Source organism: Aphelocoma coerulescens, chromosome 2 (assembly GCF_041296385.1).
Source record: "Aphelocoma coerulescens isolate FSJ_1873_10779 chromosome 2, UR_Acoe_1.0, whole genome shotgun sequence".
Lineage (NCBI taxonomy): Eukaryota > Metazoa > Chordata > Aves > Passeriformes > Corvidae > Aphelocoma > Aphelocoma coerulescens.
The window spans coordinates 163,253,704-163,276,917 of record NC_091015.1 but is presented as its reverse complement, the minus strand read 5'-3'; the positions used below and the strand labels follow the sequence as shown (position 1 = coordinate 163,276,917).

General features: G+C 43.3%; 1 protein-coding gene across 1 annotated transcript in view; it reads left to right on the top strand.

Annotated features, from left to right (window-relative positions):
- The window catches only part of COL22A1 (collagen type XXII alpha 1 chain), a 200,630-nt gene that overhangs the window by 85,802 nt on the left and 91,614 nt on the right, over positions 1–23,214 (top strand). The window contains exons 12-19 of the mRNA XM_069005532.1: positions 4,247–4,300; positions 5,808–5,861; positions 7,141–7,194; positions 11,671–11,724; positions 13,786–13,830; positions 18,253–18,306; positions 19,551–19,604; positions 22,969–23,004. Of these exons, the coding sequence (XP_068861633.1) occupies positions 4,247–4,300; positions 5,808–5,861; positions 7,141–7,194; positions 11,671–11,724; positions 13,786–13,830; positions 18,253–18,306; positions 19,551–19,604; positions 22,969–23,004 (405 nt within the window). The remainder of the gene's footprint in view (positions 1–4,246; positions 4,301–5,807; positions 5,862–7,140; positions 7,195–11,670; positions 11,725–13,785; positions 13,831–18,252; positions 18,307–19,550; positions 19,605–22,968; positions 23,005–23,214) is intronic.

Sequence of the window (23,214 nt, the reverse complement as noted above, 5' to 3'; positions counted from 1 at the left end):
TAAAGTATAAAACTACTCCAGAAATTATAGGCTAAACCTAAGGGAAGCTGCCTTAGAAGCTGTAGTCTGTTCCCCTCTTTATCAGTAGCCTCTTCTCTTGCTGGTGCTCCTCATTTCCCTGGTCCTTGTTACCTTCCTATTCTGGTCCTGATGCTTCTCTAGAAAAGGAAAGCCTTGGAATTTCAGATATTCTTAAAATAGATAGATGACAATAGGAGTGCATGGCATAAACAGCTAAGTGTGGTTTACATGTCACCACCTGATTCCCATTGTGTTGAAGCTGGGAGTGCAGCCAATCTGTGGGAATACAGGATTATTTCAATCCCTCCCAGTGGCAAAACCAGGTCTGGCCTTTGTGCAAAGAATGTGACGGACTTTTGTTCCCCAGGGCTCAGTGCCAGCTGCCAGAGCCTACACGTTCTCCCAATGTGGTTCATCCCAGAGCATTTGTGGACAGTGTCTGCTTGGCAGCCATTCCACTGCCCTGTGCTCTCTGCTATTTCTTTCTTATATTTACACATTGCTTGCAATTTTAAATGGAGATTTGAAGCACAGTGGTTGTCATTTAATGTTTATTTATACTGTGTCCAGCACTGACCCAAGCAGGGAACAAATGAGTTGTTGCTGTTATTCAAGTAACTAACCATAGAATAACTGTTGAAAAGCAGAAATTGGCATTTGCAGAAATATGTAGCTGTGGGCTGTGTAACCTCTGTATACTCACAGCCCATGGCAGTACATGGCTTCAGTGCTTGCAGCACTTGCCTGGCCTCCCTTGCTCTGCTTCCATCTGACTGCACTTCACAGCCACAGTGCAAGAAAAGTCTTCTGCTTGCTTTGGATCAGATTTGCCAAATCTAGGCTCCTTTGACAGATGTTTTGCCAACTGTGAGCTTATGGACTTGTTTATTCCCTTGCTAACTTTGGTGGAAATGTTTGATTAAAGGCCACTGGCTGTGCAGCTCAGAGGGGAAAACTCAACACAAGCAGCAGGTTTTCCAGTGGGTCAGGAAGGAACAGCAGGCTCATGAGCTGGGAAAGGGAAAATTCTCAGGAAAATCTGCTGCCTTTCTTTGAGCCTAACTGCCAAATATATAATGTCCCAGCAAGGACTCCTCTGGAACACCATTATTTGGGTCCCTCTGATTTCTTCCTTGGACAACTTTGTCTTTTTCTAACTGCGACTTTCCCTAGAAAGTCATTTCCAGGATAGATGTGCCAGCAGATCCTCCCCAGTCCACAAGTGCTAGGGAGAGAGGCAAGCACTTTTTCTAAACTAACTGACCCATTTTGAGGGGCTAAGGGGAAGGAACAGATGCCTTTTGGGTATACCAGCAGTTCCCCAGGTCTCAGCAGCATGCTGAGCACAATACTTGGGATTTTACCTGATTTAAAAATTTGGTGGACAAGTGAAAAGAAAAGGTGATTGTTCTGCAGTGCAGTTCACAAAGTCGGACAGTTAGGAAAAAAAGAAAAAAAAAAAGAGTTGCTTAATGAAGTAAATTGCTGTGACAACATGACTCCGTTCCAGTTAGCTGCACCCTCAGAAGGGTTTGGCAGCTGGCTGGGAATTAGGCGAGCTGCTGGTTGCTCTCCCATCCCTGTCTGTCACAGCTTCTTTGGCCCCGTGCAGCGCAGCAGCACCAATGCCTCTCTGCTTTCTGCTCTCTACCACTGCTCACTCCTGTGAAGTCCCTGTGAATGTGAGCTTTTTGGAACAGGCTACATGATCTTCTCTTGTGCTTTTATTAAGGTTCAAACATATGCAGAACCTACCCCTATCCTGACATGTTTTTCTGCTTACTGAGGCATACAAAGCAGCCAGCTGGGGAACTGAGATTGTTTAGCCTGGAGAAAAGGAGGCTCAGGGAGCCCTTATTGCTCGCTACAACTCCGTGAAAGGAGGTTGGAGCACGGTAGGAGGGCAGTCTCTTCTCCCAGGTAACAAGTGATAGGACGAGAGGAAATGTCCTCAAGTTGTACTAACGCACTGTGTGGGTTCGTGAAGGGTAGCTGCGTTTCCCTGACACGTCCCTGGCAAAGGAATCATTCCGGGGGTGCAGGATAGCGCTCCAGCACGCTTACTCCTTTCACCCGCGCTGTTAGGTGCGGACTCTCACACCACACTCAAGCTGGACTGCTCAGCGTTACCAGAAGCAGAGAGTCAGGAGGGCTCTCCTGCATGGCATTCCACAGAAGATGCTTCATTGCTGCACCCACAGACAGGACCAGAGGTGAAAGAGACCACGACCCAGCAGTCCCAGAGTTTTTGTACAGGAGCGGAGGGAGCGCCAGGAACCAGGGATCGGAGGGCACGGGGGCGGTACAAAGGCGGGACTGGGGAGAGGGAGCTGATGGGGAAGATCGGAGGGCGGGGAGGGTAACAAGTCAATCAAACAGACCAAGTCTGCATAGCACCACAAAGCCTGAAGGGAGAGGCCTTTCCCTTCTCCCCGTGCGGTCAGGGCGTGTTCTTAAACCTCGGAATCGGTCCACCAGCAGGCCTCTGCTATTCTGGGGCTCCTTGGGCCCTCAGCAATCACAATTGCTGGCTCAGTCACCTCCACATTGCACCAGGGGAGGTTTAGATTGGATATTAGGAAAAATTTTATCACTGCAAGGGTATTCAAGCATTGGAACAGACTGCCCAAGGAAGTTAAGGAATCACCGTCCTTGGAAGTGTTGAAGAAACATTCAGATGTGGCACTTGGGGACATGGTTTAGTGGTGGACTTTCATTAACCTGCTGGGATAATGGTTGGGCTCGATGATTTGGAGGTCTTTTCAATCCTTAATGGTTCTATTGGAAGTCAGCAGAAGGTGCAGAAGTAGGAGCTCTTTTCATTCTATAGCCTTTCCAGTGGTGGTTCCCCAGGTAACATTAAACCTGTCTCTAGAGTCTAGGTTGCTTTTACGCAATTTTCTCCTTGGAAAGAAACTGGAAAAGCTGGTGGATACTCTCCTGTCTTGCATGAATATTTCTATGAGCGCTGTGCTTCAAACTTATTGACTACTCCCAGGATTAATTTGTTCAGCTTTGCCAAGCAGTTGCGATTTCACGGAGGAAAAAAAAAAGGCAAGAGAAGAAGCTAATTAACTGAACCTTATGCAAACTCCCTTTGCTTTGCATAGGAATGACACAAATTGTTCTCCTACCTGTGTGACACACTTTGCCATGGAACAGCAGTTCCTTCAAGTTATATTGACCTCTTAGAGCAAATGATTTCCTCAAAAATCACGTTTGCTATTTGATGGGTTTTCTATCTCATTAGAGAGCCGTTTGAATACAGCAGAGCTGATTTTTATCACCAGCTGCATTGCAAATTCTGGAATGCTTCATGAAGGTTCAGTTAGCAAGGAATGTGATTATAAATGTAAAGACTTTAATTTGCATGTACAGGACAGATCCTTTTCAGATACTATCTTTTATTTACTTTTAAATGCCAAATACACCTATAAATAAATAAGGCTGGATTTGGACTCATCTATTGTTGTCTGGAACCTTGCCCTAGGAATACATCCATCTAAGTCTGCTGGACTAGACCTACAGAAAAAAACTAACAAATCAGATTGCATGTGGCAGAATTTGGCCTGAATTTATCTACATATTTAGTTAGTCCTTATGTATGTACAGACAACTTGGAAATACATGCATCAATTTCTTAGCCAATTGAATGCTCTTAGAAAAGGATTTTTCTGTGCTAGTGAGTTTTTACAAAAGCAGATGGGGAAAAAGCTCTCAGTCTTTTGTCCTAAAGAGAGCAGATAAAGGGGAAAAAATCCTATATTTGAATTTTTCCAATATTTTCCATGTCAATTTCCCTGCCATTTATTTAAATTAAAAAACCCCAAAACCACACAGTTGGGAACTTGGCATTTTGGCCAGGCCAAACTTCAAGTTTTTGTGCTTTGGAATATGGCAACAGGAGTATTTCTCAGGGACGTGGTGCTATGCTTCAAATACTTTTTTTAACAAGGGTCACTCTCTAATCTTTTTCTTGTAAAACTACTGGTTCTGGATGGTAATTACAAAAAGGAGGGGCAGGAATATACTGGAATGGAAAACTGAAAGTGAACCTGTTCAAATATGGGCAAGTTAGAGGTGACTGAGGACAGTATTGTTACAGTGAGGGTGAAAAGCTGGACTCAGTTCTCAAGAGATGACAACTGCACTGTCTAAAATACACAGATATACCACAGAATGATATGGCATTTGATATGAGGTATTTTTTACTTTGGTGTTGTAGGGTGAAGAAGGGTTCCCTGGTTTTCCTGGACTGAAAGGGGACAAAGGAGAAAAAGTAAGTCCAAATTTTTATTAATTATCGTCTGAAAAGTGGACGAGTTTATAAAGCTATTGTGGAAGTGTAATGAAAACCAACCCTCCTCTAAGTCTTTCATTTTACCTCTATATTATATTTTGTTTCATTTTGTGTAAGCAAGGTGCTCAGAAAAGGAGATTGTGATGTTGTACTGTTTTTCATCAAAGTGCAGCTTAAAGTTTTCTAAACCTATGGTTTAGATGGTCAGTCACATTTATCATATGTGTGGAGAGCTCAAAGGCATGAGCTTTGACTAAACTTTGTAAAACTCCAAAATACATAAATGTAATAGAACAGGAACTCAGTGCTAATACACACAGAAACACTAGAGTCTCTTCAATATGAGACATGGAAGGCCAAATATTACTATGCCTTGACTTGCACTGAACATAAATAACTTTTGGACTGTGGTGGCCTTTAGCTGCTTGTTGTGGTTCTGTTGACTAGTATTTATTTTGGGCACATTTATTGGAAATCCCTTAATCATAATTTGCAGGAGGAATTTTAGGAATTTAAACTTTTTCCACCTCATGAAATATCAAGATGCCCCTCCAAGTAATACACAACAAACCGGTCCTGTACAATCTCAGCCCACAGTGGCATCTTGCAGTGCCTGTGTCTGTTTCTCATTTGAGCCTTTTATAAAAACACACCTAAGACAAAACTACTGCAGTGCCTAGAAGTGAAAACACTAAGCCAGTTCCTCACTGTATGGCTTGACTTGCCTGTTGTTTGTCCATTGTCTTTCCATTCTCCATTTGTTCTTTAAATTGCAAGCTGCAGGCAGCAAACTTTCCTTTTCTCCACATTTGCTGCTGTTCCTGTTAGCTGGGGGGCTACCAATCTCAGCATATTTAGTTCCATTCATCGTGGTGCATAGGAAGATTTTAAATGGTAACATTTCAAATTTAATTGGTGTTTGGCTTTCTGTTCCTTGTTTTCTTCACCTTTGCACATTCACAGCTCTGGGACTTGATATCCAGTGGCCAGGGTCATTCCTGAGGACTGCTTGAGTATTTCAAGACTTCTTTTCTGTTTGCTTTTTGGCTTACTACTTATGCATATTATAGCTTTGCCTAGAGGCTTCTGAGCTTTGGGATGGATGCTGTACAATCAAGGAGGAAAATATAAAATTTTGAATGCAACTTTTTGAGACAATGGAATGGTGAAGAGAGAGACTAAGGGAAGATGATATGATAATATTAAGATGACTCAGTTGTTATGTGTCTAATTAGCTCCAGAGCTTTTATATTAATTTATTCTTAAATGAGTTAAGTGGACGAGAGTGCCTTGTTCCTCGTTAGCAGCTCATCAATCATCCCTAGTGTGTTAATGTCAGCAGCATCTCCTCCAGAAACTAAATAATAAATGTTTGTGTTGAAATGTTTCTCCTCATTCCTTATTCTTGTCTTGATGCTCTCCTCATGTCACTGCACTTGCAGTGGGTGTTAATGCTGTGCTGATGATAACTCCCTTGTTGTTACAGGGTTCCCTGGGCTCACCTGGCCCCCCTGGGAGGGATGGAGCAAAAGGAGAAGCCGTAAGCATTTTTGTGCCTCCCATGTAATCCTGCTTTTCAGTGAGAGTCAGGCAGTGGGAATCAATCTGCCTTGAGTGGAACACATCTGGGGGATTTGTGTGGCCGTTTTAGGAGCAGCAGAAACAAATAGCAGGGGATAAATAGCCCTGAAACTCTCCCTCACATGTTTGCAGCCAAGGCAGGTGTCCTATGGATTAACCATCGCTAGAGGCTCCAGGGCAGCTCTGTTATCATTCATTAAGGAGGGAAAGGGAGCAGCCTGTGGTTTGAGACCTGCTGGTAAATAGCTGCAGCTGCAGAGCCTGGCCACTTGTTTTATGGCTGGCAAGGAGTCCTTGGCTAGTGGAGATGGCAGGGGTGCAAGGGACTACCTTGTGCTTCCACAACAGACATGGGTTGGAGAAATTGGAGTCTTGGTCACAGAAGCAAGGGCCTGAACTCCTCTTGTGCACTGCTAAAAGCCAGGAGAAGAGGAGGAGGGGCAGGGCTAGCTCAAGGAAGGATGCAGTGTACCGAATACTGCCTGTAAGGGGACTACAGTTAAAACACAAAACCACAAATACGTTTTCCAGTATCTTATAGAAGTATGTTTTAGAGCCTTGCATCCTTTCCCTAGCCTGATCACCATCCTTTAGAATTATCTTCAACCTGATGGTGAACCTTCACCATGTCATTCACTGTCTCTTTGTGGCAGTCACTTGGTGGCAACTGAAGGAGCTTGGGAAAGGATCCTTTGGAAGGGCAGGCATACACAAAAGGAGTGACATACAGCAGAACAGCTCTTTTCCTTACATCCTGTTTCTTTGTGCCACACTTGTCCTGCTTTGGAAAAACTGTGACAATTTTTCAATATTATTTCCAGAACTGATGCAACTTCATCACATCACGGGATGGACGTGTCATACTTGTACTTGCAGAATTCCTTATAAGATGTGTTCATACACTGCAAGGTGCAAATTCAAAACCAAATGCGTTATGCTGACTCCAAGGAATCCTTTTTTGCATGCTGTAATCAGTGCAAGCTGTTCACAACTTAGGGAACTCACTTCTTGCTACTTGGTTGTGTTTTGAGAGCAGATGAAGAGCTGCTTTGCTTTTCATTTTGTTTCTTTCTGATTTCATTTTTTGTGAGGCAAAAACACTGTAAGCTTTCAGATCTCTGTATAGCAGTACTCAGGACTGTCAGTATTTCTAAATGCATGTACTGACTGGTTTGAGCTATCCTAGCCTTTGTATATAAAAGATATGTGTTTGCCAGTGATATTTCTGTTATTTGCAGGGTGAACCAGGACAGCCAGGAGCATTTGGACTGCCTGGGCCAGCAGGTCCAAAGGTAAGTTTTCCATTTCTTCTTTACACGGGCAAGCATATTTTTTTCACTGACTTTTTATGCGTATGTTGCTTGAATTACTCCTTGTTGATGACATTTGATATTCTCACTGGTGAATGGAAAAACTCAAAATGCTCATTTTCATCAAGGGTCTGCTAAAGGTATCAGCAATTAAACAAAGTATGTAAAAAGAAGAAATACCTTTTGTTCAATCAACAGTGTAGCTGGAGAAGGTGAAGAAAACATGTTTTGGGGCACATAAGCCTTTTTTCATGTCTTCAGTAGATTTTCCAATTCTCACAAAGATGCAGATGAGATTATTATCCCTACATTATGACTTGGAAAAAAAAATCACGTAGAGACCCTAGCCTGGATGTCTCTGCCTATTTTGGGAGCTTCAGTTTTGCACCAGTGAACAGTGGCTGAGTGATACAGAACTTGAGCCAGTGCTTATATCACTGGGTTTGCTTCAAACAAAGTGCTTCTGAATGCAGATCTGGTGAGACTTAGCTGAGCATCAGAAATATGAATTTTGAAGAAGCAATTCTTTAATCTCCTTTCAAAGTCTCAGCTCTCCTTGCCTTGTTCCCTGGTTATTGAGGGGATAAAATACCCCTCAGGTGGTTTCAGTCTTCTTGTAATAACACAAAAAGTAGATGGTGCATTGTGACAAGTGTGTTTTTAGGGGTATCATGTGAAAGGTGCCGCAAGGACAACAGTTTGATTGCCTGAAATAACTTCACTCAGTTCTGCTTCTGTACAAGCCAAGACCTTTGAATATCTCATCTTTCTGGAAGAGACATTTCTAGTCACCTAAATCTCGCACTGAGTTCACTGATGCCTTTATCCTCAAATAGGAGTTAAGTACCTCAGCATCTTTCTGGGTGCAGCCTTGGCTGTCACTTGGCTCTGTCTGAGAGGACTCGATGAAACAGGTCATATACAGGTCCTCTGGGTTCCTCAGGTCATATACAGGTCCTCTGGGTTCCTCAGCTATGGAGAGCCCTGTCTCCAAACTGTCCTGTCTTCGCATTGTGGGAAATGTTCACCCTTTCCCAAAGTCCCATCAGGAGGGTATTGGAACTTATGGGGTGTCTGTGGATTAGCAGAAATACTTGGCAGCCACCCCAGGGTTCTCTATAGGGACCGTACTGGCTTCAGCAGGAGATAAATGACACATGCAAAGCAGGGCTGGGCTAGGCTGGGCTGGGCTGAGTGGAGGCACACTGAATATTTTGCCCTTCAGTGGGATTTTGATCTTGGATGAAATGAACTGAATTTATCACTCACATGCTTTTCAGCTGCATCTTTCCTATCAAGTAAATCAATACATATTTTCTCTCTGTCCTGCATGTCTCACTTGGTGGAATTACAAAACAGCAGGCTATATGATGCTCTTTGTGGTATGAACTTCCTCACGCTTGCTTTGCAAAGCTTTTCCAAACCAAGCTAAACTGAGGCACCTACATCTACCTCAAGGTGGACTTGATCCTGCTCCATGTTTCCCACCAGGTTCATCAGGAACATGCAGTTCAGCCAATTGATGAGGCAATGCTGAATAGGAGTTCAGATCTATGGGCTGGGCAGGACAAGTGCTGGTGGGGCTGGACCAAAAGACATCTGACTGGACAGTGCCAGGTGCTCCCAGGGAAGACAGGAGCTTGGCCAACTGCAGCCTCTCACAGTGCCTAAATATAAAATGTGTGTTTTCACAGTGACTTTCATTTACCTCAACGGATGCATTGGCTGTGTGCAGTGTCCTTGAGCTGGATTCTGGCCTGAGCTATTTTAAGAAATAATCCTGACTTTGCTGACAGGACTTTAAAATCTAAAATGGGAATGCACACTCCTTTATGCCTCGGTGTAAAGCCTGAGCACGTTGCCAGCGTGGAACAAGGTGTATAAGGATGAGTGGCGTTGGCAATTAGAGAGGTCACATCTCCAATTACTGGTGTAATGACTGTTTGGGGTATTTTTTGCCAGATCACTTATTTTTGTCATCAGCATCAATACAGCAGCTCTGGGCTCTACCACAGGCTCCATGGAGAGCAGCCTTGCAGTTTCTCTGGTTGGCTGGGTTGTGGTCCTTCCTGGTTCAATCCATCTTCATTAGCATTGAGCCAGGCAAGCCCAATGTGTGCTCAGCAATGATACCTGTGCCCCAGGAAATTCAGCCCCTTGTTTGTCTCCTTGGCTGTGGAGCCTGTTGCTTCAGTGGGAATTGCCAGCACTTTCATTTAAGAAATTGTCTTGTACTTTTTACAGACCTCGTTAATTGTGTGAAGCTTCCAGTAGCATAGACAAGGGTCTTCCAGACTCCTGGTATGGGATTTCAGTCCAAAGAGTTACAGAAATGGCTGCTGAGCCCATTAGAGTACATGTATAGGTTGCAGGAATGAAATGGCCTCAGTATGTCATCCCTTCTCAGTGATGTCTCCAGGGGAGACAGACTAGACTAGACTCCTAGCTCAGTGTCTTTGGCATAAAACTGTGGGGTTTGGTGTGTATTTTTTTTCCTTTTCATCAGGCCTGGAGGGTAAACTTCACTGCTACCCAAGAAGGATATGTGATCTTGCTGGCTACAAGCTGGACACAAAAAAGAGTTATCAAAGCCAGCCTTGTGCTGAGGTGTTGGAGCTTCTGGTTATAGAAGATGTCATGGTGGTCTGAGATGGCAAGAAATATCCACTGGTCAGTGGGGAAACTCTCACATAAGTATGTGGGACCTGGCAGGTTAATTTAAATGGAATAAGTGGGTCCAGAGAAAAAGGGCCATAGCTGAGATTGTTCGCTGTGCGATGTTATAGCAGAGAAATAAAGTTTGGATTTTTGAGGTCAGACCCTTTAGCCCATAATATCCTGCAGCAAATATTCAACATTTTCCTTCTTATTTTTCCCCTGTATCTCTAATAAAAGGATAAAGAGTTTTTTTGTGGTTGTCATTGCTGTGGCACAGACATAGCTATAGCATTCCCATCTGAACTGACAGTTATCTGCACTTAATAGAAAAAGCAGAGGGAGAGGGGGAAAAAAAAATCAATCCTTTGAAATAAAAAGTATTAGGTAAGAGTTTCATTTTGACAAATTTCCTTCTTGCTTGCTCGAGCTGTCGAAGGTCTCACGCTTCTCTGGTTTACCAGACATGATCTCAGCACAGGCCTTGAGTGGGTTCAGCACATCTCATCCAGGCAAACCCAGATTCTCTATAACTTTTGCTGAGTGTTACGACCACGTTTTATGTAACAGGACTGAGATGAGATTCTAGAATTTGGACAGCTTGGAGCAGGACTCTGTTTCTCTTGGGGTTTTGTCTAGGCTTTGGTAGCAGTATTTTTCTGCAGGCTGAAGGAGCGATTTAGGTGCATGCCTGCTGCTCCCCCTCTGCTATTAGAGGACTTGTAATGCTTCTGACCTTGCAGAGGTTCTCACATGTCTGATGATGTAAAGATCCCAGAGCCACCTTTGCTTGTGCTTGAACCCCATTCTTGCACTGCACTGGGTGAAAAAAAAAGCCTCAGTTCTGCTACTAATTCATTGCAAACACATCTTGCATTTTTAATTTTATTATCTTTTTAATAGGAAACTTCTATTAATAGAAAATGTAGAAATTATTTTTGAATTATTTAATAATAATACCTCTATCTGTTTTGAAGCCTTATCCATTACAGCCACCCAGTCAGGGTTAGACAGGAGTTAGCTGACAGTGGTGGGAAAGGGCAAGTGATATAAGTAAGAAAATAATCAGTTAAATATGTGATATAATATGCCAAACCAGTTCTCTAGGTCAACTTGCCAGACCCAGGCTGTGTCCATAGGATGGCTCAGAGGGCTAAGCCTGTTCAGCTGAGGATCCAGATAATTTTCAGGCACTGTAAGACACATAAAGGCACACAGTGAATACTGTCCATTTCAATGTACCTTCTCCAGGGAGAGTCAGTGCACAACCAGCTGAAGGATTGATGAAATGTACCTGATCCTCCTGCATTTTTTCTTATTATTAAAAATAAACATTGGAAAATGTAGTTCTGATCTGTTTCTTTTCATTTACTCTTCAAAACATATAACATTTTGAAGACTGTGGTCATTTTGCAGCAATGTATATCTTTGCTTTGTTCCATTAACACTGTGTTCAGGAGCCAAAACAGATGTCATGTGCAACAACTGACATTGCCAAACCCTCTGAAATAACCTGTAGAGAAACTTGTATGGCACAGTTTGCCTTTGTAGACTAAGTCTGAAAGCAGAGGGATAAAATTTGCTAATGTCTGAGGGGACAGAGGAAAATATTGGGGTGTCACTTTGGGTAAGTAGTTGGAAAGTTGAACATTACTCCTTTACTAGCACTGAGAGAGTCAAGAAGCCTCAACAGCTCAATGTGAGCCTGGAAGAGCAACTTACATTTCTGACTAACTAATTTTATTCTTGGTCTTTTATGTGAAAGAGTTTCTGGTGGTTTACTGTATCTCAATTCCTTGTCAGGGATCCGAGGGAAAACAGGGTCCTCCAGGCATTAAAGGCTACGTAGGTGCACCGGTAAGTCATGGCTCTTGTTCAATTTCTAATGCTCTAGAAACTTCCTTTTTCAATGTGTTCTGCCCAGCTATATTCTTTTATTATTAAGCAGTCTATAGTCTCTCTGTCCACTTACCTGCACTGTGTCCAAGTGGTGAAATTTTCTTGACTTCACTGAATTTCTTCTGTCTTCTTTAAATGAGAACACACCTGTAGCCAGTAGAGAGATGTCAGCAGAAATGACTTGATTACTGAGATAACAGCTGGTGATTTCGTGATGCTCCCACTGTAATGCAATTGCTTTGGTCTGTGATGATGCACCATTTATACGGTGCTAAAAAACTTCATCAGAACACTAAAAAAAATACCACTTCTCAGCAAGTTTCCAATCATATTTTCAAAACTCTCAGGGAATAGCCTTTAGGCTCAGGGGAAAAACCTGCATTAAATGAACAGACAGCAGACCAAAATAAATTAGATTCTATCCAGTTAGCACCTCTGTCTTGTGGTCCCAGCTTAGTAAGCAGCCTTTAAACTGGTGTTGGAAAGGCTGTCTGGATTTTCTGAGATCTGATGACCCAGATGGGTTGAGGCCACCTCCCACAGGCTGGGGGATGAAAAGATTGTGAGCTGCCCTGGTGAGACATACTTGGGGTGCTGGTGGATGAAAAGTTGGACATGAGCTGATAGTGTGCACTCACAGCCCAAAAGCACCATGGGCAGCAGGTGAGGGAAATTATTCTGCCCCTCTGCTCTGCTCTGATGAGACCCACCTGCAGTGCTGCATCCAGCTCTGGGGTCCCAGCACAGGAAAGATTCATGGACCTCTGACAGCAGGTCCAGAACAGGGCCATGGAAATTGTAGGAAGGCTAGAGCACCTCTCCTGTGAGGTAAGGTTGAGAGTTGGGATTTTTCAGTCTGGAGAAGGCTCTGAAGAGACCTTATTGTGTCCTTTCAATATTTAAAAGGTGCCAAACTTTTTTATAAGACCTCTTGTGATAGGACAAGAGGTAATGGTTTTAAAGTAAAAGGGTTAGATTTAGATTAGATTAGATAGTTTTTACTATGAGGATGGTGAGACTCTGGGACAGGTTGTCCAGAGAGGTGGTGGATGCCTCATCCTTGGAAACACGCAAGGCCAGCTTGGACTAGGCTCTGAGCAATCTGCTCTAGTATAAAATATCCCTGCCCATTTAGATGATTATGTAAATCATCCTGAGGGCCAAATACACCCAAACATGGAGCTCTCATTAGCTTGGAGATAAGACTCCACCATAGTGTAAACTAAACTGAAGTTTAAATTATTAGAGCAGGAAGCATTTTAAGCTTTGGCAGTTTTAGAGAGGTCACTACTAACTGAGCGTATTTGTCTCTATAGCTATTAGTTGATTGCTCAATTTCTACAATAAAGGTAAAATACAAGGTGTTTGCTGAGCCAAAGCAAGGTGAAATCCCTTTGTGCCCATTGAGGCAATTGTCTCTGTTAGTGCTACATCCAGCAATGCTTCTGGTGTAGCTGGGAAGAGATGAATTATGCAGTCCTGAGGAACACTGGCACTGGATTTATAGCACAAAAATGTGCTGGGGCCCCAGGACAGAGAGCATCTAACCTTTGCCAGTTCTCAAAGCTACCTGCTGTCTGCCTGGCTACCACATCCAAACCCACCAGGAATGGGAATTCTTGCTTGTTTATGTGATAGGTTTTCTCATCAGTATTGTCCTCTACCAAAGTTCTCATTGTTTACAAGAAACATGAAAAATTCAGAGCATTGGTTGTTTTCCAGGCCATCTGCAGCTGTGGTGTGTTCCCTGTCCCTCCACTCTGCTGTTGGCAGGAGGGTCGTGTGTCTGCAGGCAATATAATATTACAGATGTTCTTGGGCTCACAAGTGGTCCCTGCTCTGGGTCTGCTTAGACCATGCCTGCAGCCAACTTTGAGGACTGGCAACACAGAAAATGTCCTTGAGGTTCACTTGAATAGCTTGTGCAGATGTGCACACTGATTTGGTGACTAATTAGAGGAGATAACTATGCCTCTACTTGGATTTAGCTTTATAATCTCTGTTTCTTTTTATTTTTAGGGTCTACAAGGAGAAAGAGGAGAAAAGGGAACACGAGGAGACAAGGTATTTCTGCTTCATGCTAGGAAAAGCCAGGCCTTTTCTTTGCCCATTAGGTGAGGTGGGCTGCTACCAGCAGCTCTGGACGGGGTTGAATGATGGAGTTGCCTACTGTGCTGCACTTCCAAGTGCTCTCCACCTCCCATGGGTGTGCAGGAGGGCTTTTGGGATCTATGCTGTCTACTAAGCACACATTCAGGGAATTCTTGTCTGTGTGTAGCCAGGGATGGAGGAGAGAGAGGAGGAGTGAAGGTTGCCAGTGGGGAGATCTGGAGGGGTGTCCACAAACCTGAGAGTTGAGAATGATCACTGACTGCCACTGACCAAGTCTGCATCCAACATTTTCCTATCTCATTCCAGTTTTTCACGTTCTCCAACTTCCTATGTTTCTTTCTTCTCCCATCCCCATAAACTCACTAGAAGTAAGTACCAGGTAATTTGTCCTATGATAAATGCTTCACCCAAAAGGAGTTGCTTCCCAGTTCCATGTTCTCTCCTGACTGTGAAGAGCTGTTTTACAGAGTACATGTCACTCTGGGATTTGAACCATATTTGTGGCTCAAGGAAGAAACCAAGTGCTTATTATACCTGGAATAAGTATTTAAAAGGCGAGATGGGCAGGCACAAAACCTTAGTTATTTCAGTTTGCTCATTGTGTTCAGAGAGACTTCAGATGTGCACCCACTTCTGCTGTAGACCTGCTTGGCAGTGCTCAAGGCCCCCCAAAAATGTTCTGTCTCACTTATGACTCCAGCTGGTCCTGACACAGGTTTATCCCAGGGAGGGTCTGGCAACTTTGCCTGTGTTTGTGTAAAGGAGGGAGTCATCATCTTGCTGGCATAGCTTTGTTCCCATTTCTCAGTGCCTGTCTTTTTCTGGAGAGGAAACCCAGCCATTAACACCAAACTTCTGCCTACTGGGAAAAATTATCAGTAGACCTTTAGTGTGAGATATTGTGTTTCTCTTTACCAGTGTCCTTTCTGCTGTTTATGATGAAGTAGCCAGGATCATATTTTATATTACCTCTTCTTGTTATTGCAGCTAGAGCAAATGGCTGGTTTGTACATTATCTTCCTCATGCTTTTCCCTCAGCCCTTTGCAGAACTGGATAGGTGTCCTGTGTCTAGCCAGTGCCTCTGCTGCTTTTCCAGAGGCAACATTGTCTAATCTGCTGGAATATTTGGCTCCTGGAAGAAAATATATCTTTCTGACATCACTGTGATGGGAGAGGAAGCTGGAGCTGTGTGTGGGTAGGCAGCTGACTAAGTAGAGGAAGATTAAAGTGGGGAAGAAATGAATTAGGTTTTGTTTCATTAGAAGGATCTGCACAATTAGAGGTTCTCCCCATCCTTTTTGTTTTTTTCCCTGAAGCAGCCAAATCTCTGCTACAACAATTGTGGTTTGATTTTTTTCCGGATTTTAATGATGGTCTCAGTGCACCCACTGCCAGTGCTTTAACTTCTACCAGTCAGTGCTACTGTGAAAACAGTGGGCGTAAATTCGGTGGGCCAAATATTTTCTTGTCTGCTCTTCAGTCTGTAACCCGAATACTGACACCTACGCAATCTGTGTTTCTTTGTGCCTGAGGAGAAAAGGGGTTATAATATCAGGTTATAATATCAGCACTGGTTCATGCACTGAGTATTGTTCTGTCAAGTCTTCCCCCTTACTACCAAAAAAGCCCTAAGTATCCCATCCACCTTGCTGCTTTATTCACATATCCTGGGACCTCGGATGTAAATGTTGAGGTTTTATAATGAGGTTCCCAAATCCAGTAGTACTGGTTACACTTTAAGAAAATCACTGCACCATGTGAGGGAAATCCCATGCCCTTTTGCATCCAGTGAGCTCATTGTAGACCCCAGGACAGACTCCAGAGATAAATATGATGCACTTCCTTGCCAACAGGAGCCATGTCTGTATGTGATATTTGGCATGTTGATTTAGGCACGTCCAGGAGTTCAGTGTGACAAGGGGCACTGCTTTTGCTGCATAATCCTGTGTCCATCCTGTAAACCCTTGTCTTTTTTATGGAGAAGGAATTGTGTAAGGAGGCAGCAGAGCTGGTCTGCTGCTGTCAGATCCCTCTGTAATGATTTTTTTTTCTCTCCAGCCTTTTCCAGGGCCCTACAGACTCCTGGGTAATATTTTTTCCAACAAATCATTAAATTTTCTAAATGGTAGAGGTCAGAGAGCAGCACTGAAGTTTTGGCAGAATTGTCATTTCCCCTGATTGCTTGTGAGCCTTCACCATTTTGTTCCAGTGGTTAAAAGAAAAAAATAAAACAGTAGAACACCGGAGAAAGAAATTGAGTCTTAAAGTGAAAATTTGAGAATGAAACTTTAATGTGTTTGTTCTTTCTGTTCGGAGAAAACTACCTTTCACTGAGTAGCCTTACTTAAAAAACAGAAAAATATTAAAAAATATTTATAATGACAGATTTTTCTGAAGAAGCAGCAGAAAAACAGTAGTTTTCAAATGGAATTTTTAGTATTTGCTTTTATAAAAAATACACTTGCCTTTCCCAGCCCCCACTGATAGCAGTAAGAACATCGATGCTTTTCTGTTTTGGCAGCTAAACCAGCATGTGTGAAGTACTCATTGCTGCAGTGTATTGATGTTAAAAATTCTCCTGGGAACGGACTGCACATTTTGTCAGCAATATACCAGGCTGTTGTTTGCTGAAAGTCTTAGATTCAGGATATTTGTAGTTCAGTCAGTGCAAAAGAAAACGTTAATGTGGAACCTATCACCTCCAAAGCAAGTGGATCTGGGTGTCTGACACTGCTTTTCAGCTGCTTTCTGTAGGATATGGGTCCCTCTAATTTCATTCCTGGAATACATAATTTGAAATAACATTTATGCTAGAAGATTGATTTACTTTCTAAGGAGGAAAAATAAACAGTGATTAGCAAACCCATTTCTGACTTGCCAAATCAATGTAGTTTACAAAGAAGCTAATTAAATCCAGTGCTGTAAGTGTGGGTTTGCAGGCAATAACAGTGGTCTAAAAGGATTTAAGATATATAAAAACATTTAAAAAGTAGCATAAAACTATTAGTTTTCTGTCACTGTTTCTACTTGTACAATTTGTTTTTACATGCACATTCATATTAACACTGGCACTGTGTGTGCGTGTTTGATAGTTTATATTCAACTATGGGTGCAGGATCCAAGCAAAATCTGTGTTTCATTTTACAGAGGTTTAAGGATTTTAAAGAGCACAAGAAAGTCCCTGTTTCTAAGAGTTTTTAAACTAAAGAGGTTGGAATGGTCAAAGGCCACAATCAGTAGGAGAAAAGTGAAGTTCAGCACAAGTATGTAATTGATCCAGTTATCTCTATCAAGAACCTTGATTATAAAATATGAAATATGTTGAGCTTGAATATGGAAGAACAGTAGAGATCAGGGTCAGAATTCAAAATTATCCTGTAAACACAATCCCCCAAAGCAGAAGATGACATTGAGAAGGGGCAACTGCAGGACGTTTCATACACATAGGACAACAAATTGCAGTTATGGATTGGGAACAACTGATCAAGGAGCTGTCTTGTGGAAGGTGGGTTGGTATAAAGTAAACATTCTCCTGGGATTTAAACAGAAGAATAGTCTACAAAACATGAAAACATATTTCTGCTCAAAGTTAGCCTTGGCTGTGTTGAGTTTCATGCACCTAGCTACAATGAAGATGTGGAAAAATTGGACATTGCACAAAGGGGAGCAACAAAAATGATCGGAGGACTGACAAACATGGCCATGAAGTAAAGCTGAAAGTATTATGGTTTAGTCTAGAGAAATTTGAAATGAGAGTTTTGTAAATCTTCAAATACTTAACAGGTCATTGTAAAGATGAAAGAAACAGTTCCCTCTGTGGGGGGTTAAGGAAGGACTTACTAGTCTGGAAGTGCAGCAAAAAAAAAGAGTCAAGTTTAGGTACAGGGGAAAGAACCCATATATTCAGGTAATAAAGTAGTGAAATCAATTGCATATGGACTTTGTGGACTGTCCAGCTCTGGAGACATATAGGAACAGATTAATTTTTCCCCAGGTTACAGAAAGGAAAGGTGAAGAATAAAAGATTTTTCCTTTACTGGCTAAAACTGACCTATTGGTGGACTGCTTCATTATTTTTTTAAGAGCTGGTCGGGGCTGACATTCTCCTGGAGCCCATTGTCCAGTTTACACGAACCCACCTCAGCAGGCAGAGGAAGGATGCCAACATGGAAAGCTAGCACACAACTGCTTCTGGTTGCAGCAACTTTTCATGGTACAGATGTGGGAACTTTTGCCATTTTCTCTATGGGGCTAGCTGGAATTTCTCTCCTTATTCATTTCTCTTGGAGCAGATAACATGGACATACCCTTCAGGGCAGTGACCTAAACACCACAGATTTGAGTTATAGTGGTTCTTTCTCTTTTTTTTCCAGGGAGAGAGAGGCCTGGATGGGTTCCCTGGAAAGCCAGGTGTGGAGGGGAAACAGGTATGTGGCAAATACTCAGTAACATGAAGTGTTTCTTTGGAACAAGTGGAAGTTGACTCTAAAACTGATACTTATCCTTGGTGGCTGCTGAACCATGACAGTACCCAAACATGTCCCTATTCTGAGGATCTTTGATGGCACCATTTTATTTTTTTGTTTGGTTGGTTTTAGAATTAAACTAGAATGCAATATACACTTACAGGAAATGCCAGTCCTTTAAACGTGATAAGTTAAATGTTTGTCTTAATTTTCATTAAATACATAAAAAAGCACTCATAAAAATTCAGTTGTTTAAGCCCACAACAAGAAAGGAAGAGAACTGGATTTAATATATTGGGTTTGTTTGAAATAAAAAAGGCTTGGAACTATTTACATTTTTAAAACAAAAAGAAAACAGAAAAAGGCCCAGAAGATCAGTACATTTCTGCTGATCAGACACACAATGCTTTGTCTAAAACTGCTATCTGTAGATTCTGCAAGACTGTTTTCATTACCCAGAGAATGATACTTAATGAGAGGCATCCTTTCCTTCCAAGGACCTTCTGGTCTAAATAGCAAAGAACAGAGTAAGAAGCAGAGGCCATAAGTTATTTGCCAAAAGCCATGCAGTTAATCATTGCCACCCTTGAGCCTGAAGCCTCCGAGGTGCAGCATCTGCATCCTGTTCTATCCTTCAGTCACAGCTTACTTTGTACCAAGAAGTATGTATCTAGTTAGTGTTTATCTATCCTTGTAAGATGGACATGTTTTTCGGTGTTACAAAAGGATAAGGAACTGGTTTATACTTGTAGCAAACATAGATGAACTAGGAAATTGCAGAGGGACATGAAGATGAATCTTGTTTGTTTACTACTTCAAAGGAACAATTTCTCCAAGTGAAACCCTGTTACAGAAGTTTAGTTATCTGAAGCATTTCTTCCTTTTTCATGTCTAGACACTTAGAAGGGGGTAAATCTTCATGTCTGAATTTTATACTAAATTTTGTGTTTGACACTGATATATTCACTGAACTGCAATTCTTCTTAACCAGCTGAAATTGGATTGGTGTTATTGTGGTTGCTGTGGCATCTCCATTGTTATTCTTTTTCCTCTCTGTACAGCAGAGTCAAAGTAGCCTCATGTGTTCTATTAGTTCCTCCCCACTACAATAGGATATCACTATTTGTGCTGCCAATACCTGCAGCCTTATGTTTCTCCTGCACTTTAGAAACAAAGAGTTTTCTCTCAATTTTACCTCTTTATAGGGCCCTCCTGGCAGCCCTGGCCCCCCTGGTGCTAGTGGGACCAAAGGAGAAAAGGTGAGTTGGAATGGGGTGCACAGAGTGGATTTAGAAACACATTTGTTAATTCTTCTTTGGGCCCTCAGTGCTGGAAGTATCAGGGCTGTTGGACTAATATTTATCTCATTTATGTATAACAGAAATTTATATACATTTAAATGTTTCACTTTTCTGACAGGGCTTCAGTCTGTAATGGGTGTGAGTGTTGTGTCTGATTCCTCTGCTCTTAGTTTAATGCTCATAGTGGGAGTAGAAAGAAATACTGTAGTTTGGGTCAGAAAATATTTCTCATATAAGAAATGTGGGTAGAGATGTCAATATGCTTGTGTAGAAGCTGTTTTTCTGACCCAGGAGATGTAGAATTGACTCAGAAAGTGACAACAAAATGACTCTGAGCCTCCTACCTGCAAAATAATTATTCACTGCTCTCAGCAGCAATTTTGACCTTGTTATTTTACAGAGTTGTTAGAGTATTCAGGGAAGCATTATGTTTCCCTCCCTGTTAGAGATGATGTTGTGGTGTTAGAGATGATGTTGTGGTTTTGGTATTTCTGACGTAGCTCTTTGGCGTGAGTGGAAAGGCATGGCCAGTTCTGTATTTCTTTATCACCTCTGGATTAAGTCAGTGACCCTTATCCAAGAATGCAGAGATTGGAAGCAATTCCTTCTATTTTCTTCCTGGAGTAGTGATCAGTCTTGAGTTCATAGCGCTTCATCCAGCTGCCCCCTCTGCCACCTTCTGTGTAATTCTACAAGGCAACACTGTAATCCATCCTCAGCCGGCTCTCCCTGCCCAGGATACCCTTCTGTTGTCTTGGGTGTGTCGGGCTGAGGCTGGCAGCAGGACCTACCTTTGGCAGGTGGTTGCCTCAGCATGAGCAGTCATCCTTGGGGATCGTCCCGGTGCTGGCAGTCGGGCTCACTCCTCCAGCTGCGTACTGCGGCAGCAGAAAGAGAAGAGCCGGCGCAGAGCCCGCCGGGCCGTCTTGACGATGGAGCGCCATCGCCGTGGGGCCGGGGGCCGCGGGCCAGTGGCCATGCCAGCGGGGGGAGAAGGGCCACTGCGTGCCAGGGGCTGGGCAGGCACCGGGCAAGCTCCTGCCGGCGCCCCAACCCTGAAGGGCTTTGCCTGGGGAGGGGTGGACAGTGTGACACCCATGCCCAAGAAGGGCCGGAGGGAGGACGAGGGGAACTGCAGGCCTGTCAGCCTGACCTCGGGGCCCGGCAGGGTTCTGGAGCAGATTGTTGTGAGTGGGATCGCACAGCCCAGAGAGGGGAACCGAGGGATCAGGCCCAGCCAGCGTGGGTTTAGGAAAGGCAGGTCCTGCCTGAGCAATGTGTTGTTCTTTGAGAAGTGCGTGACCCACCTCAAGGCTGAGGGAAAAGCAGTGGGTGGAGTCTCCCTGGACTTGAGCAAAGCCTTTGACTCCGTCTCCCACAGCACAGGGGAAAGCTGGAAAAGCCGTCAGCCCAGGGCTTGGGCAGGTGCACTCTTTGCTGGCTTAAGAACTGTCGGGATGGCCAGGCCCGGGGAGTCGCAGTGAATGGTGCCACATCCAGTTGGTGTCCGGTCAGTAGCGCTGTCCCCTGGGCCCAGTCCTTTTCAGTATCTGTCCTGCTGATGTGGCCAAGGGCATCGAGCGTACCCTCAGTAGCAAATTTGTGATGATACCAAGGTGGGTGGGGATGTCGATGCCCTGCAGGGTAGGAAGGCTCTGCAGGGGTACGTGGACAGGCTGGCTGGATGGTGTGAGACCAGCAGGATGAGATTCAAGGAGAGCAAGGCCTGGGTCCTGCCCTTGTCTCCCAACAAGGCCCTGCAGTGCTCCAGGCTGGGGGCAGAGTGGCTGGAAAGCTGCCCAGCAGGAAAGGCCCTGGGGGTGCTGGCCGACAGCGGCCAAATGTGAGCCGGCGTGTGCCCAGCTGGGCAAGGAGGCCAGCAGCCTCCTGGCATTCTGTGTCAGCAATAGTGTGGCCAGCAGGATCAGGCTGGTGATTGTCCCTCTGTGCTGAGCACTGGGGAGAAGTTCTGCATTTGGTTCTGGGCTCCTCATGACAAGAAAGAGATTGAGGTGCCAGAGCATTTCCAGAGAAGGGCAGTGCAGTTGATGAAGGATCTAGAGTGTAAGTCCTATGAAGAGTGTCTTTGGGAGCTGTGTGTATTTATTCTGGAGAAAAGGAGGCTCAGGGGGGACCTTATTGCTCTTTACAACTCCCTGGCAAGTGGTTGTAGCTGGGTTGGGATCTGTCTCTACTTGCAGGCAACCAGCAACAGGACAAGAGAAAATTGCCTCAAACTATGCCAGGGAACATTCAGGTTGGACATCAGGAGTAATTTGTTCACTGAAAGATTGTCAGGAATTGGAAGGTTCTGCCCAGGGACATGGTACAGTCACCATCCCTGGAGATGTTCAAGGAACAACTGGATGTGGCACTCAGTGCTGTGGTCTTGTTGCTGTTGTGGTGTTCAGTCAAAGGTTGGACTCAATGACCTTGGAGGTCTTTCCAACCTTAATGTTTCAGTGATTCGGTTGTCAAGGTCCCTTCAAACTCAAACCATTCTATGAAGCTCTGAATAAATAACACATAGTAATTGAACTTAAAGAGAAAAAAATATGAAAAATATGCTGGGTCATTCAGAGACCTGCATGAGTAATGAATAAATAGAGTGTGGAAGGAAGCTGTGTGATAAATTTAACACCAGTCTGTGCCTAAAGTAAAGGATATACCTTCTGTATAAACAGTCTTAAAGCATAATAAATGATGGACATCACTGAAGAAAAATGAACTGGAACAAATTGATAGCCTAGATAGCAATAAATCATGGAAAGAGGGTATAGCATCCTAGTGTCTTGCAAACACTGTGGCATGATTCGCTCTATAAAATGACTTGGGGAAAATGGTACCATTATTCACTTTTTTTGCAAAGTTATTTTGGTCACTAATGAACAAAAGCATTTTGATCTCCTAAATATCCATCCTGTTGAGGGTCTGTTAGGGATCTATGCATCAAGCAGTTTGTTTATGTGGTAAGTGTACAGAGCAAATACAAGACTTTTTGAAGCCAAAATCTAATGCTATTGTGCATCCAAGTGCATCATTCATTTTAAGTCGCTGAATGTCATTAAAATGAATGTAAAATCATCACAGTAACACAGACCACAACCAGTTCCTGTATGCATTCATCTGCAGAGCAGAGAAACAGAGTTAACTGAGGTTGTGTGTCCAGATCTATTAATTATGGGGTGGTATTGAAAATAAGAATGTACAACAACAGTTGGAAAACATGCTCAGGTTGTTGATTTTGTTTTGCACTGTGTCATATATTATGCCATGTTGTGTTCTGTGTGTGTTTTTTCATTTCTTTTATGTTTTCCTGCAGGGTGAACCAGGACTTCCAGGATTGCCTGGCACTTTAGTAAGAATTTTTTTTTAGATTTCCCAAACTTTGTAGGCACTATTGCATGAGAAGAGAAAGTTGAAGTGCAGGGTGGGAGGATCTCACTGAGAGATGTTCTTAAATCCTTTTGGTTTGCTCTTTTTTTTAAAGAAGTTTTAAAAAGTGAAGACTTTTGAAGAAGGCTTGTGACAGGTTCCGATGAGGAGATGCTCTGCCACAATTTTGGGG